General features: G+C 45.7%; 2 protein-coding genes across 2 annotated transcripts; one reads left to right on the top strand and one right to left on the bottom strand.

The window, feature by feature from the left end:
- The first annotated feature begins 1,430 nt into the window (after positions 1-1,430).
- Positions 1,431-12,548, top strand: LOC119173788 (NADH-cytochrome b5 reductase 2). Its single transcript, XM_037424573.2, has 4 exons — positions 1,431-1,658; positions 2,694-2,909; positions 10,703-10,968; positions 11,781-12,548. The coding sequence occupies exons 1-4, from the start codon at positions 1,431-1,433 to the stop codon at positions 12,004-12,006; spliced, it is 936 nt and encodes a 311-aa protein (XP_037280470.2). The 3' UTR covers positions 12,007-12,548.
- Positions 12,549-14,083: 1,535 nt separating this feature from the next.
- On the bottom strand, positions 14,084-15,825 carry LOC119173415 (uncharacterized). Its single transcript, XM_037424244.2, has 2 exons — positions 15,090-15,825; positions 14,084-14,175 (listed from the first exon to the last, which is right to left on the bottom strand). Coding segments are annotated over exons 1-2 (513 nt in total). The 5' UTR covers positions 15,601-15,825; the 3' UTR covers positions 14,084-14,173.
- Between the last annotated feature and the right edge of the window lie 1,458 nt (positions 15,826-17,283).

Raw genomic sequence — 17,283 nt, 5'->3', positions numbered from 1 at the left:
GTATGATTATGAGAGACGCCGTAGTGGAGGGCTCCGGAAATTTCGACCACCTGGGGTTCTTTAACGTGCGCCCAAATCTGAGCACACGGGCCTACAACATTTCCACCTCCATCGGAAATGCAGCCGCCGCAGCCGGGATTTGAACCCCTCGGGTATACACTTCTTCCCCTTATATATATATATATATATATATATATATATATATATATATATATATATATATATATATATATATATATATATATATATATATATATATATATATATATATATATATATATATATAGTCATCCTGCACTGTTGAACTCCTATACACTCTCAAATACTTGTCGTAGTTGATTTAGATTGCAGTAATGAGGCTTCGCCAGTTGCATAATGCCGATAAAAGAATTACGTTTTTGAGAGACACACTGGATACTCGATTTGGTGTGCAAAAGGCTTTGAAAAATTGACTAAAAGGTTCACTCATGTTTTCGGCAGTCACGCAGACATGGTGATGCCGTACTTTTTCCCTTGTTTCCAAGATACGCCAAATGTGCCCACAAGTCAACCTGAGCCATGCAGGTAATAGGTATCTTGAGGGATACTCGATTACGGCATACCTCTAATAATAACGGTGTGTTTCGGACAGTCAGGCGCAACACTGAACCAAGCTTGGTACGGCGACGCAGCAATGGTGACTTCGGGTCAACTCGATTAAGTGGCGCACTTGAAGTTTCTACAGTGCATACAGTGTTTTTATAAAGAGTTGGCGCAGTAGGTGTTTTCGTTTGCTCTAGCGGGAATGCCTTACGTTGGACTAAAATACCACCAGTTGGCGGGCGGTGCGTTCTGTTGTAGTGTTAACGCTGAGATACATGCTAACGCGAGCGTCTTGCGTTATACTAGAACTCTCTAATGTCAAACAGCGACAAACCCGCGTAGGCACCAACGTTAAAGCTACCGGGACACGATGGCTGAATGGATATGGCTAGCGCGCAGTACGGCAATATGCATGGTCAGCCACAGTCAACATGTCAGTTTACGTTCTAATCTTATTGTGCTCTTATTAATCATTCGTTTTGTTTTGAACTAATACGCGGGACTATCAATTTTTATTTGCGTTATTTCGTTGTTTTTTCAACGGTGCAGGACACACCTGTCCTGTAAAACAGGACACCGAGAAGGAACACACAACAACAAAAACGCTGAGTAACAAATGGTTACTCGTTCTCTGTTCTTTCTCATTCTCCTACTTTATGCGCGCTGCACTTTTGGAGATACTAAGTGATAAGTTGGGGATCCCGATTCTACTAATTATGTGTGCACGCCTTTCGAAAAGAACTATCATCACCATCGTCCATCAGGTGACACGTATATGCCACCATTCCTTTCGTGGCCGCAGTGACTTCGCTTTTTCGTGTCACCGAGGCTGATTCTCGATTATCTCAATGCTCGACCAGTTCGACACGAGCACTCATCAAGCGCTGCTGCTTCTAGCGGCCGGCGCCGGCATCCTGATCCTGTGGGCTCGGCGCAACGCAGAAAGCTCGGAAGAGAAGCCCGACATTGTGCTGCTGAAGAATATTCACTGTGACTACATCGTCCACTTGAAGGAGCGGGTGCAAGTGACGCACAACACGGTGCTGCTACGCTTCGCGCTGCCCAGCGAGGACCAGGTCAGTAGCGGGCCCCACCGCGATGGTCTAGTGGCTAAGGTACTTATTTGGCTACTGACCCGCAGGTCACGGGATCTAATCCCGGCTGCGGCGGCTGCATTGTCAATGGAGGCGAAAATGCTGCAGGCCCGTGTGCTCAGATTTGGGTCCACGTTAAAGAGTCCCAGGTGGTCGAAATTTCCGGAGCCCTCCACTACGGCGTCTCTCATACACATATGATGGTTTTGGGACGTTAAACCACACATATCAATCTATCAATGATCTCTTAGCGGGAAAATTAAAACAAGCGAAGGATGGTGGGCTCGTCGATAATCTACTCTTCTTTCTTCCTCTCTTTCTTTTCTTCTCTTTATTATGTTGTGAAACCTTTCTTCATGCTGACAATGGGCCCTTGACACGCACGCTTAGCAGTCAGCAATATTTCACATGCTGCCGGCAACAACGCTGGCATTTAGTCAACAGTGAAAGGCAAAGCAAGGACATGCAAAGTTTCCAAGGTAACTAAAAATTGATCTGATTGGATCTGAGTGGAGTTTAACGTCCTCAAAACAACCATACGATTATGAGACGATGTAGTGGAGGGCTCCAGAACTTTCGACCACCTGGTGTTCTTTAATGTGCACCCAAATCTGAGTACACGGGCCTACAGCATTTTCGCCACCATGTAAAATGCAGCCGTCGCAGCCGGGATTCAATCCCTTGACCTGCGGGTCAGCAGCCGAGTACCTTAGCCACTAGATTACCCCGGCGGGGCCCAAGGCAACTGAAGACCTTGCTTGGAGAATTATAACGGCGAACGTCATAGTAGCTTGCGAGTTGTTTGCACATGATCTTGTTCTTGTAAAACCGAAGCTACAGTCTTGGACGGACTGTATATTATAGCTTGGGCTTCCAGCTCGTAAATGCTATGACCATGTATTGTCAAAGGACTTTGCTTTCAGAATTATATATGTGACATATAGAACCTGGTAAGCGACCTGATAAAAAATAACGTTATTTTTTCTGCTTCTCTTTATTTTTTGTGTGCACAAACAGGTGCTCGGTTGCGCCGTTGGACAGCACGTGTACCTGAGCCTGTACAAAGGGGAGCGGCTGCTGGTTCGTCCGTACACACCTGTCAGCCTCTATGGCCAGCGTGGCACTTTCGACATCATCATCAAGGTGTATCGGCAAGGAACATCATTGAAATACCCAGATGGTGGGATTATGTCGCAAACGCTGGACAGCCTTTCACCGGGTGATCCCGTGCAGGTATGTGTTCGGCTCAATGACGCCTACTGTTCCCAGTACAATAGTCTTGAGAGCCTTATGAGATGTGCGACAATGGCGCTTCGACGGCGGCGCTCGGTGAAAGCTATATAGCCACCTAGCGCAGGCAAAATTACCTTACGACGTCATTGTCTAGCGCACCAGCGCCACCTATTCCGGGTACTGTGTAACTGTGTTCCTGAGGGCGCTGCCGTTTGACATCACAGGGCCGCCTATCATATTGCATACAAGGTGTCCCAAATAACTTGAACCAAGACTTTGATAATGAAAGACACTACAGTGGCGAATTAAACCAAATGCGTACTATAGAATCGCACTGGCCTACTCAGGCTACTTTTATTTCTCCCCCCACTAATAATTAATATTTTAATTACCGTTTTTAATTATGGGGTGGAAACCCAAAATATGAACACTGAGATGTAGAGCATTTTCAGAAACCCCCGACTAAATTGGTTCTTGTCGATACGTCTATAGCACTGTTATATGTAGAGAATTTTCAGAAACCCTCGACTAAACTGTTTCATGTAAGATACGTCTAGCACTGTTATTTTTCCCACGTTGTAAAGAAAGCTCGCGAAATGTGAGAAGAAGCCATGTGACGGACCGCGAGCGCACTGCTATAGTGCTGCTATAGGCTTTCTTTACAACGTGTAAAAAGTAACAGTGCGAGACGTATCGTACAGGAAACAAATTAGCCGGTGGTTTCTGAAATGCTCTACATCTTAGTGTTCATATTTTGGGTTTACATCCATAATTACAAAAATATGTAATTGAAAATTCTTATTAATTAGTGTGCGGAGAAATTAAAAATAGGCGGAGTACCTACTGGCTAGTGCGAGTAGTACACGTTTGGTTCAATTCGCCACTGAAGTGTCTTCCATTTTCAAATTCTTGGCTCAAGTACGCCAACTTCCTAAGCTTCGTCGTTCGCTGAGATTTGCCGAGCTCACTTCAGCTCTTCATTTATGTGCACATTTATCATATAGACCCGAAACACGCACAATTCGTGCTGAACATGAGCATCAGGAAACCCCTTGAAAATCCTCTTTTGTACTAAGCAATGCGATGTCCCTTTGAATGTGCGCCGAGTATACGTTATACACATAGGCGTCGCCATACTGGGATGTCAAATAAATGTTTTCTAACGTTCGTATACCGCAACGTTAATTAATGTAATGAAACGTCAAATTCACCCAGCCAACTGTTTTCATCCATCTGCGTGTATACTATAATAGTGTTCGTATAGACTTAAAATGTGCAAAACTGCAAGATTAAGACCAAATACGGGGACACCAAAGTGAATTTATAAAATATTCTACAAAACAGCGCATTCAGCCGCCATTGTCAATTGTAAAAGATACAGCAGAAGGTGCCCATACTCGAAACCATGTCTTCTTCACCTGCATCATTTCAGTGGTGTACAGGTTGTCCAAAAGTAAAACTCAGCACGCGAGGGGCTCCAAATTAGGCAAGACTAGATGCCACTGCGCTCTATCGGAGAAGTGGTTCTTTATTTATAAACAGAAATGCGTCAGAAGATTCAGCGATTATTCCCGTTACTAACCACTTCTTTGATTAGCAGGCTGGCATGCATGCAGTTTTGCGTATAGTTTGGCCACAGATGGTGGGTTCCGCTTCACTCTTGGGGCACCTGTATGTTAAGGGACCACGGTGTCAAAGATTAATAGCTTACTGCGTTTGATGGAACACCACCCAAGCATCGATAGTAGGAAACATGAGCCCCTTTGAACGGAGGGAAGCTGCGAGGGTGTTGATAGAATTGTGAATGCTCACAAAGTATACTCTCGACGTGCGAGCGCGGTCTGGTACACTCTGGGCCTTGTGAACGCATTTTCTATACTTAATTTCACTCGCTAGCTTTCATGCTCATTTTCTGTGACAATGCCTCGAGTATCTGCAGCATCAACGGAACTAAAATAGCACACGTGAGTGGCGCCCGGAACCCCTCAACGCTGAACTGTGATATGCGGTGCTGTCGTTCACGAACACGCCGATATAGGGAGATTCCAAAGCACACTCCATTTCCTAGCAGGGATCCGGCCAACGAACCGGCGGAAAGCAGCCCACTTCCTGTTGGCTCATCCGAAAGCCCACATCTTACAGAAAGGCTTGTTCGTTGCTTTTCTCGTAATGTGGCTGTGCGTGCGGTATCCTTCTTGTTCTTGGTTTCCTGCTTTCGTTACCATTGCGAGCAACCGTATCCTGAAGGCAACTTTACAAAAAAAAGTTGCCTGTTTGAGTAATTTCCACCGGCCACCCCTGCTTTGGAAAATGGACTGCGCGCCTCGGCACTTTAGGCGAGCAAGACCTCGGACTCGAGTTTGCCGCGGTAATATCGCAATATATGATGCGCCCACAGATGATTTGATTGATGTGTGGGATTTAACGTCCCGAAACCACCATATACTTATGAAAGACGCCGTTTTGGAGGACTGCAGAAATTTCGACCACCTCGGGGTCCTTAAACATGCAACTAAATCTGAACACATTAGCGTATACAGCATATCCGCCTCCATCGGATATGCAGCCGCCGCAGCCGGAATTCGATCCCGCAACCTGCGGGTCAGCAGCCGAGTACCTTAGCCACTAGACCACCGCAGTGGAGTGCCTTTTTCATCCATTTGATAGAGTAATGTGATATGAAGGTACTGCAGTAATACGAATACCATTTATCTGCAAATATTAATGGCTTATGTTAGTGTATATGTTTGCCTAAAAATCTTTCTTCAGTTCTTACGCTAGCTACTCTACATTGCTGATCTATCTATCTGAATAACATGCAGTGTTGTGAATGCAACAGTTTATAATAACTACATACCCACGCAGATGCCAAGGACCTTGTCCGGGCTAGAAAATGGCAAATGTTCAAAAAATTCTACAATATTTCAAAAGTTTGAAGCCACAAGTGCACCAAAATGACAAAAAGTATTGGATAGTATTCTGAACTGATATTGATCAACTGATATCATGAAGTGATATTATTCTTTACTGCCACCTAACCGTTACTACTTATCACTACGCAATACTAATTCCTATGACATATGAAGAATCAAAGGCCACAGTATGCTGTGCTTGTATAACATTTCTATAATAGTCTATAGCAGTGCAACAGTAAATTAAAAGCACTTGGTCACATGACCCACCACGGTGGTTTAATGGTTAAATAGCTCGACTGTTGACCAAAAGGCCGCGGGATTGAATCCCGGCCGCTTGATGATATTGATTGATATGTGGGGTTTAACGTCCCAAAACCACCATATGATTATGAGAGACGCCGCAGTGGAGGGCTCCGGAAATTTCGACCACTGGGGGTTCTTTAACGTGCAACCAAATTTGAGCACACAGGCCTACAGCATCTTCTTCCAATCGAAAATGCAACCGCCGCAGCCGGGATTTGATCCCGCAACCTGCGAGTCTGAATCTCGGCCGCATTTTCGATGCAGACGTAAATTATTGAGGCCTGTGAAGTTCAATTTAGAGGCGTTTAAGAAAACCCAGGTATTATTGTTATTCTTATTTTTGTCGTCGTCGTCGTCGTCGTCGTCGTCGTCGTCGTCGTCGTCGTCGTCGTCGTCGTTGTTGTTGTTGTTGTTGTTGTTGTTGTTGTTGTTGTTGTTGTTGTTGTTGTTGTACTTACTCACGTGTTGGCATGCTGGTAAACTGCGTCACGTGCTGGCATATTGGAACCATCTGCGATGGCGGCTATAGCACAGAAGTGGCAGCGTGCATTTGCTTTTCTCCCTCACACGCTTCCTACATCACACTGATTACTTTCTTCCGTTCCTGTTCCTTTGATGATTGGTCACTGCTCTACACTGTGACTCATATGGCATGCGCTTCAGAACCGCACGTTGTGAAAGGCATTCGGCAGCCGCCCACTACGGCGTAACTTGAACCAAGTAGAACCCCAAATTCCATACCGTTTAATATATGCCACGATATTTGTATATTTTTATATCGACTACCGTTCAGCATAGTGCTACGTAGTGAACTTTGACAAATTGAGCTTGACTTACGTATACTTTTCTAACAGCTTTCTTTGTTCTATCGCCTATTTGTGCCTTTCGAGAACTATTCATACATGAACGAGAAGCCTATGCTGAAAAGCTTTCCATCGTCGGCAGTGGTTCTAGAACACAAAGGCCAGGCCAGTGAACGAGGGAACGAAAATGTGAGCTGACGAGGTGCACACTCATCGCCATACCTCACATCCTAATGCGAATGGAACAGTGCACGCAAGGACGGAGTATACGGAAGACTTCATAAGCGCTACTCCGTTCCGCTAACATCGTCCTTGTAACGTTTCAGCTATGCTATTCCGCCGAAGTTTTGTGCCAACAGGCCTAAGATGCTTTTAAGGCGAAAACCATAGGTGCCCCATCGACAACCGAAGCATCCATTCATGCTGTCAACACCAGTGATGCAAAAAATCTTTTGATTGTGCCCCAATATGACGTCAACAGGAAGTCAAAGATCACGAAAATTCATAGCGCCATCGTGACGTCCCCATGTCGCCCAACGCGAAGTCACATGATGACTTCATCACGTGACATCCTCGCTTGATCAAAGGTGGTTCGAGCATATATATATATATATATATATATATATATATATATATATATATATATATATATATATATATATATATATATATATATATATATATATATATATATATATATATATATATATATATATATATATATATATATATATTTGTGATTCATACTTGTGTTTGTGTGCGTGCATATAGACGGTTTCGGTGTTCGTAAACAAACTGGCTCGCGCCGAACGGCCTACCCCAACATACTTCCTGTGCGGCACTTGCGGCAATGCTTTTTCAATGGTTCTGGCGGTGCTTTCGTGGTGTGTTTCCGTTTTCTGCTCTGTTATTTTTGACGCATTCTTTGGGATGTGTTTGCAGCAACGTCTAGTGGCTACATGATGGTGCTCGACGTATTCACGGCAAGTGCAGGTTTCTATACAGCAGGTAACACTGCTCGCGTTGCCGATGGGCGCCGCGCAAAATATACGTCGTGGCGTTCCGATGAGCGCGGCTCCCTGCTCCGTGTAACCTCTGATTGTGGTCACGCCTACACAAACATAAAATGCATAAACTGCAGAAGTTTGTCAGCGAACTTAATTAAGCCAGTTGGTTTTGCATGGCAACGATGTGGATGCGCTTTGAACATGCGGATCGGGAATGGACAGCGCACACCTGCCTTTTCCCTGTCCGCGTCTTCAAAGCGCTCCCACATCGTCGACATGCAGAACAGTCGCTTCATTAATTGTGAAGTTGTTCAACTCAGATTTTCGACAAGAACTGGAAACCTTCCTCCTGTTGAACCCCGAACATATTTGTGTTTTCGTCTAAGCATACAACTTCAAGATAAAATGCTTATTTCTGCGCCTGTGTCACACCAGGCAATGTTTAAAGAGATCAATGGTGATCAGAATCGGTTCATGTGACTGAGAAATTATAAAATGTACTGATTTGATGACGTCAACTGTGGCTGCAGGGTCACGCGAACTATTATGGTCTGCTCACGAGTAAGCTATTCATGAATCAAATTAAGATGAACCTACCTAAATTTACAGTCCATGTTCACACCCAAAATATACATTAGCTTAGAGTGTGGCGATGTTGATTAGCGCAAAATGACAGGCGATGAGTCATTTGCTCGCACAGATGAGAGCCCACTCGCCGACGTCGCTTTCAAAACAATCAAACGTAACGACAACGAAACGTGGTCACCACGGCGTACACTGTGCAGCGATTCATGTTAAGCGCGGGTACTTAGTGTCCCGTGTTGTTTTGAACAGTGCACATAATTTATATCACTCAAACTAAAATAAACACCTTTGCGATGGATTTTCAGTGTCAGCTTTCACGCTTTGCTGTCCATTTCAGGCGTCAGTACACTTACGTGCCATGGGTGAAAGACGACAGCGACTGCATGATGTGTTCCCAGTAACCGGGTGCCTTTGACTAGTCTAACGTCTGAGTATCGCCTCTGTGTCATCATTCTGCGCGCTGAGCTTTACATTGCCTTTGATGAAGTGCAGAACAAACCTACGCACTCTTAGTGTGGATCCAGTTTTCTCGCGTGATCGCTACAATGCAGGCACTCTTTCTATCGTCATCAGTCAGAAAACAGAACGTTTTGACTAGCATATAAAATTAAGTCATGTAGACAGCATCCTGGCTTGACATAGCTGTGCTCGAGTTGCCAGCGCTTCATGGAATAATTTTATCCGCATAAAACATCGGAACACAAGCAGCTGCGGCCAGCAACAAACGCAAAAACAAGAGAAACCGGAAGCATCCAGGGGTGGTTTTTCGGTGAACGACAATGTTGCTAGAAATCAGCAGGCTCTGGTGAAACCGTCTATACACACTTTGAAAATATTTTTCGGGAGGAAGGATTACAGCAGCTTAAATTGAGAATGAGTAGCAGTATGACTCTCGCTGAAAACAAGCATATGCGAAGAATACAATCACAGACGTAACGCAATAAGTTTTCCAAACCATTTACTTATATGAACGAAACTATACTTCGTGCTTAGAGAAGCCCGAAAATTGATGAGAATGCGCACACGCTGAATAATGGTGTACTCACCGAAGAGAAGTAATTAATCGTTAGCGAATTTATTGGAACCAACTACCGTAGTGTCCGTCACCCTCATTCCTATGCGCAAGTTTCTGATTTGTGCCGTTCTCCGTCGCGCATCGTCTGTGTCCGTCAGGAAGTAATAGAACGATATGTTGCCATCTATTCACCATGATGACACGCATTGCGAAAAAATGCAATAGCCTCTGGACATCACTTTCTTATTTTTTGGGTTCGCGTGTGGCATGGCGAAAAAAAAAAGAAACTATGCGGCCACGTCTCAACAGACGCAACGTAGTCACATGTCTCCTTTCACGGTTGACCCTGTTAGCGCCGTTTTGCGCCGTCGTCGTCGTCGTCGTCGTTTTGTTCTCGCGCTATAACTATCGTCATGCCATACCAACTAGCCCAAGCTGCCACACTTCTAAGTTACGCACCCTCCGGAGTCTCAAATACATACGGGCTGGCTAGGAAATAGATGGGAGCGCGAGCAATCAACTTTTTCAGTCAAGAAACTTGCTAGCCCACGCTTACCCCGCTGCGGTGGCCTAGAAGCTAAGGTACTCGGCTGCTGACCCACAGGTCGCGGGATCAAATCCCCGCAGCGGCGGCTGCATCTTCGATAGAGGCGAAAATGTTGTAGGCCCGTGTGCTCAGATTTCGGTGCACTTCAAAGTACCCCAGGTGGTCAAAATTTTGGGAACCGTTCACTACGGCATCTCGCATAATCATACAGCGGGTTCTGGACGTTAAATTCTACACAACAATCGACTGCGTCGCCGTTGCTAGGGAAGGTATAGGGAGGCGTGCCTGCATCGCCGTTGCGAGGTGAGAGAGGGTGAGCGTATGAGAGGGGAGAGAGGGAATGGACGCACATACGCAGTAAGCGTGGTCACGCCGCACACCGAATGAGCTCTACCATAAGAAGCTTCGCATCTAAAAGATAGTGGTGGCTTTCGAGTACAAGTCGTCTGAGGGGAAGGCATAAGGAACATCGTTTCTTTTAATTACGTCGGGTCTTGCCTCTTGCTTTTCCGCACTTACGGCTCCAGAAATTATTATTTCGATTAGCTATCTGTTGTTGTTTATTAGACGGCTTGGTAGCTTACGGTATGTAATCATTGTCGTTGTTCGTCCGTACAGATTCAGGGACCGAAGGGGAAGTTCGAGTACATTGGTCGTGGCCGGTTCCTGCTGGACAAAAGTAGCGTGATGTACGTCGCCTCGCACATCGGTCTGGTGGCTGCCGGTACGGGAGTGACGCCCATGTTGCAGCTGCTGCGCCAGACGTTTGCGGACGCGAGCGATTTCACGCGCATGTTCATGGTGAACGTGAACCACTCAGAGAGGGATATCATCATGCACAAGGAGCTCGACGAATACGCCGAGAGCCATCGCAGGACATTCAGGTAGAGCATTTGGTCCACCATGATGTGGTGGTTTTTGTGACAGTGCAGTAAATAGAGCTTAGAAAGAAAGAAAGAAAGAAAGAAAGAAAGAAAGAAAGAAAGAAAGAAAGAAAGAAAGAAAGAAAGAAAGAAAGAAAGAAAGAAAGAAAGAAAGAAAGATATACGCGTCTCTGAAAGACAGAACGATCTACGTGTACATTCATGATAAAAGGTAGATGCGCAGAGACGAACATAAGGGAAGTAATAAAGACAACACAAATACCGCCTGTCGAGTAAAAAGTGCGCTGCACAAGTGCCGGGCCGAATACACTGCATGTTTGCGCATGTGCAGATTACTCGTAAGTGCGAAGCATTTCTGTTCGCGAACCGAACGCACTTCTATCTATCTGTCTGTCTGCTATGCACGATTCAGTTAACATGTCAGAGTTTAAGTTCCCCGCCACTTTGAACTGGTGGCTGCGTTCATACTTGTGAAGATTGTCAATCAGAAAGCCAATATGGGGCATATCTCAGGCGCAACATAGGTATGTAAGGATTGAGTGGTGTGTTCTTTTACTAGATTATACCTACACACGTAATTTAAACGTCCCTGGTGTTCTATAGGTTGTGCTGAAAATGTGACGCTATGCACAAAAGAATGCCGGCAGGAGACTATCGCCTTTCTAGGACATTTGCAGCGAAGTACGCAGATACGCGGTCAATTTTTCATTATGAAAAATCTGTGATTCTGATCTGTCCGTGTCTCTACGCGAGCTTCTTTATTTGTTGGTGATAACAAATGTGGGCCCGTCGCTTCAACACCGGCCTCGCAGGCTGTGCCACGTGCTCACCAAGATGCCAGAACGCAACAGGTTTCGCCAAACGCACGTGGGCTACTTGGCGGGCCCACTGACACAGGCCATCTTGGAAAAGTACCTGCCACCACCTTCCTCGTACAGCGTCATCCTCGTCTGCGGTCCACCTCTATTGGTCAGCAATGTGTGCCAACCTGCGCTGAAGAACATCGGCCACGACCGGAAGCGCGTGCTCGTCTATTGAGAGGCCTCGTTTTACCTGTGCTTCCTTGCACGGGGTCTTTTGTTTTATTTTCGTTATGAACTATCTTACGATATAACCTGCGCATGTTGGTACACGCGGTGGTGATACATAAAGTCACGACTCATAAAAAAAAAGAAAGTCAACGCACTGATTCACATCATTTTGCCACTGCAGCTTCCCTAGATATCCGTTTGTTTGATATTTTCAGTGCCAACTGTCTAGTCTTTATGTACCGCTTGTTAAAGCTACATGTTTCTGAACATTCGCGTGCCCTCGAGAGAATAATTTGATGTATCAATAGATCGCTTCAAAATAAATCTCTGAATTGACTGTCATTTGCTCAGACGGAGCCACTGGAAATGTCTTCAAGCACACACGAAAGCAAGTAGCTTGGTGTTCGGTAAAGGAGGCAGTTATATGATGTAAGTTATGGGCAAAACCCACGATAACAACGGGAGGGAGAAACGGCACAGCTTTGTGATGTTAATATTGGCACAAGGAGTGAAGAGTTTCGAGGCCAATAAAGAAATAAAAAGGTGTAATCGTCCGAGGAGTTGAATTTGGCAACTCAGTTGTGTGCTTAATTGATATGTGGACTTAATGAAAGCAAAATAACTCTGGGGTGCGCGGACTGCCATGCTCGCAGGGACGTAGTAAGGGGTTGGCACATCGGGTTCGTGCCCTCCGTCCCGAAATTTTGTTTCGCCATGGCATATAGACAGTGAAAGAGGTCCATTTCCAGGGGGTACGCGCCCCTGAAATCAAGGAGGTGCCCCCTTCCCCCAGCCTACCGAAACAAATTTCTTGCACAGTGCGATACAGTTTGACTAAGCTTTGAGTACGAAAGATAAAAAATAAAGTTTGAAGAAAGTCAAAGGAAAAGAAAGTTTGAAGAGAGTCTAAGGAGTTGGAGAGAATGTATGGAGCCTGAGAAAGTGCTTTAGGTATTGGTGAGAAGTGGAGCGCGGACTCGCAGGAGGAGCAAAAAAAAAAAAAAACGAACACTCGGCAGTTAGTATGCGGCTCTAGTCTACGCGATATGGTAACAACAAAAACGAAACTCCGGAGCATTCTGCTCCGTGAAGTTGGCTGACCAGCGTAGCTGCCGGGCACACACTGCTCTCGTCGCCGTTCTTCGTAAGCTCGCTGTTCCTCGCACATTGCATGGCCTCCCCATACTTGCTGCGAAGAGCGTGCCAACGCAGCGCCCGAAATCGACTCGCGACAAAACACGTACTGGCTGACTTTTATGCCTGATGTCTTTTTCCAAAGCTTCCTATAAGTCACCAGAGATGTTTAACAGTCGAACATTTCAAATACACATTTGAATTTAATGTCATAACACTACGATGTCCTCAAGGGAGCGGTAGAAAAAAAAATTGCAATAAAGCTGGTTTTGTCGAAGGAACTCCTGATGTTTCCTAAATAGAGCTAGGGGTTCTTTCATATGGTCACGGACGTCAAAAAATCAAGGAGGTATGCACAGTGTATCTCTCCACTGTGAAGAAGTCCAACCACGGCGAGTTTAGAAAGGTGCACTCGCACGCCTTTTCAAGCGTGTCCAAGGCCCAACGTCAGAGGGGCGGAGAAAATTTATTGTATAGGACGATGGGAAGAAAAGCGCTTAGTGCACGGTAGGCAACAAAAACATAAGGACGAAATTGAGAGGAAAACGATACATGGTAACTCGAAGGTTAAAACTTGAGTGGTTTAAACAAGGTTGGTCTGCCTTAACACGCGTAGTTTCAAGCCTAAATTCATTGGAGGAGATCCATATGCTTGCTGTGATCAAAAAGCTGCTATGAAAATGATGGAGCGTGTTCTGTAGTACGGGAACAGGTCCGGCTTGTGGATATCTGCACATTTATGCCTCATTCCGCGTACGTTTCTGGTACTTCATTCTCAGCAATGTTTGATACTAAATGAACGCTTTCAGCTGCTAAGATGACCTTCAGTCATTATTACGAAGAATATTATATCAACTGGGTTGGAAAGAAGCAGAAATACAACTGTGTGCCAAAAAGCTAGGGAGTCTTAGATGCCACTGAGAATTGTCTATTACCTATCGTACCAGGTGTTTTCCTTTGAATCACAGCTGTTGGCTTTATTTAGGCAGGTTATTGAGCCACGATTCCGGGCAAAAGTGACATCCCGGAGGCAAGTGGTATTCTGCGAGGTAGAAGAGAAAGACATCACGTGTTAGACACCTACTTAAAGGCACAATATTGGTTGCTCAACTGCAATACCCGGAATTCAACGTGACAGCGATAAAAGCACTAGTCCACAACGAGATCCCACTCGGGGAGGGCGCAAACGTAATTTCTCATTGTGTGTTTCTTTAGGCTTGTGTTTATACAAAAGTTCCTTTTTTAGGGTGCTCAATTGAAAAAAATTCCGGTCATCGTGATTGCGCCTATAAATGAGCGATTGCAATGGGAAGGCTACCACTGTGCTACTTCGAGCAAAAATGTTTCTTAATACAGTAACAGAAACGTAATTCACTCAGTTTGTAATCTGTCAGAGAAGCCTCTAATTGGGCATTCACCATGGCTAAATTTTTTATTCAAATTTACTAGCATCAGACTTTCAGAACCAACCTACTGAATTACGGTGTAAGAAGTTTATCACCGATCATTAAGGACAAACGCTACAGTTAGAGGTCTAGACAATTAATGCCATAATACTACTGAGGTGATAATTAAGGAACTTGACATGACAGTTGAGAGTAAAAACCTCGTAGTATCTTCAATTTTGACCACAAAAAAAAACAGGGCTCATAGCCACGAGGGGCTCTTATGCGCTATCATATCGTGACAAGAACTGACAGCCAATTCTGTTAATCAATACATTATTAGTGAAAGTATCCCATCAATGGCAGTAAAAACTTATTTTTTTTTTGTCGATTTGAACTACGAATATTCTGCCACGGTCTACCACTTATGCTGCTAGCGCACGTCACCAATGTACGTATATTGCTTTCTTTGCTGCAAACAAAAACGAAGCTTAAATTTGTATCTTTCGTCGGATCGTATAATCATCGAGCAAGCTTTCGTCATCAACTGTACATTTCGAAAAGGGCTTACAGTTCCGACGTCCCCTCGGCGTCGCTATTGTAGATGGCATCTTGTTCTTTTCCTTCGTCATCATCGTTGTCATACTGGTGCTATTCCCACCGCCTTTCCCCGTGCCTCCCATTTGTTGAGCGGTGCAGTTTGCCTTCGTCATGCCCATGTCCCCTTTGCTCTTCATGTTTTTCATTGGGGAGGCTGTTCCGCCACCTTTCATGTCGCCGTTGGCTATGCCCTTTTTTGCGCCCATGTCCATACTCGACATCGTGCAGTTGTTTCCACCTTCGCCCATCTGCGCAGCTTCCATGCTCTCGCTTTCCGCGGACTCGTCTTCGTCTTCTTCGCTCGGTGCGCTGGACGGTGACATCGTGCTCTGCATATTGTTGCCACGTGACAAGCCTTGCTGCTTCCCGGCCCCCTTCATGCTTCCATGGTTCATCATAGCCTTCTTAGTCGACATACTTGAAGCGAGATTCAGCGTGGAAATAACAAGGTACGCGAAGATGAGACCGTGGAAACCATTCATTTTCACCGGTTTGTGAGGTTTTACGTTACGAACAACGTTGTCAGTCGCTTCGGTTTCAGCAGTTTGTAAAATGTGAACAACTGAGTAATTTGTAGTGCGACCCGCGGGCAAAATCAGTCTAGGATTTACACAATGAAAACGAGCGTGGCCGATGGCGTGACTCGGAAGGGGGCGCACATCGGAGCAACTATTTGGAAATCTCTATCGTGGGGACTCGCGTGCATATATATACAATCAAGCACGCATGCATGGTCACGAGCGTCTACGCTGAATGGCTCCTTCATGGCGTCGTTGGTTTTTTGGGGTCGTCGCTGTTTGAACAGCGTGTCGGTGACGAATCTCGCGGCACACACTGCGAGTCGCGATACCTCGCGAGAATGGTGGGAGGAGCATTAGACATTCTGGGCTGAAGGTCGTCGCGGTGAGAGGGGTGGAACATGGGGTGGGATGTCACTGAGGCGACGTTTGCGCAACCTCAAGGTGTTAACAATGCGGCTTGTGTTGGCGCATCACTCGTTACGTTTAGCAATGCAGGAACGTAATCTTGCTCTGTATCACGCCGAGCCTCGCACGAACTTCGCTGCTGTAGCTTGACAAGTGGTGATCTCACACAGACGGGAATGAAATGGCTATTTTGGGCAACACGAACTTCAAGTCCCACGTTTAGTGCTGCAGTTGTATCGATTTCTATTGCGATAGCAATTATTCTGACACTCTCAGCACGTTTTTGCCATCACCGTCACTGTCTCGTTCCGGATGAATTTAATATATAAAACAGCGTCTCGAGCATTGTATGATCTACGCTCCAGTAAAAGGACGTGAGCGCTGGAGAAAAACGCGGCTGAAGCAGAGATGAAACAAGCGTGTCACTTCCGTAGCTCGAAGGTCGCGTGCAATAACATTGCCTCGCGTGCGAAGCCTGCCATCGATGGCTCCTCAAGCAGCTTGACTGAGGAGAACGCCCCGGCCATCTTACGTTAGGGGACGGAGAATTAAGGTACATGGAGGACCGGGGAGTGGAGTGTGTCGCTCGAAGACCAACTCTGAACATTGATCATGATAGCGCAGTTACCCGCCCTGTATGTATAGTGCTCATGCTGGTCGACTGCTGACCAGGAGGTCACGGGGTCGAATCCCAGCCGCGGTGGCCGTATTTTTCAATTACGCGGAAATGCTGTAGGCGCACGTCAAAGTGCCCCAGGTGAACAAAATGTCTGGAGGCCTCCCCTATACGGCGTCTCTCATAATCATATCCTGGTTTTGGGACGTGAAACGATAACAATTATAATGGCGAGGTCGCGAAAGCTCGTGCGCATGCCATTTCAGACATCATCATGGAAGTCGCTCTTCTCCCTGGGGCATCTGAGCTCACTTAAACCAGCGTATATAAAGTTACGTGAAATCTGATTGAAAAGAATTAACTGCTAGCTTACTTCGTATAACACTAAAATTTGTTTTTATCGCAATCACTGCTTCGTCCAAGGGGTGAAACTGTGATCTTTTTAACCGCCCTTGCTAAAGCGATACCGAGAGCCTCGTCAGAGCTGCTCTTGAATCCGCCTGGCACTAGGTAATACATCCACCCTTTTATCGTTTGGAGCCAGCCAGTTGGGTGCGGGCCGCAGTGTTATCCTGTCAGCGCTACATAAATTCATTCAGGCAAACGGGAGGATAGGCTGCTAG

Source organism: Rhipicephalus microplus, chromosome 5 (genome assembly GCF_043290135.1).
Source record: "Rhipicephalus microplus isolate Deutch F79 chromosome 5, USDA_Rmic, whole genome shotgun sequence".
In the NCBI taxonomy this organism is placed as follows: domain Eukaryota; kingdom Metazoa; phylum Arthropoda; class Arachnida; order Ixodida; family Ixodidae; genus Rhipicephalus; species Rhipicephalus microplus.
Note: the sequence above shows the minus strand (reverse complement) of the source record. Positions and strands in the feature narration are given on the sequence as shown.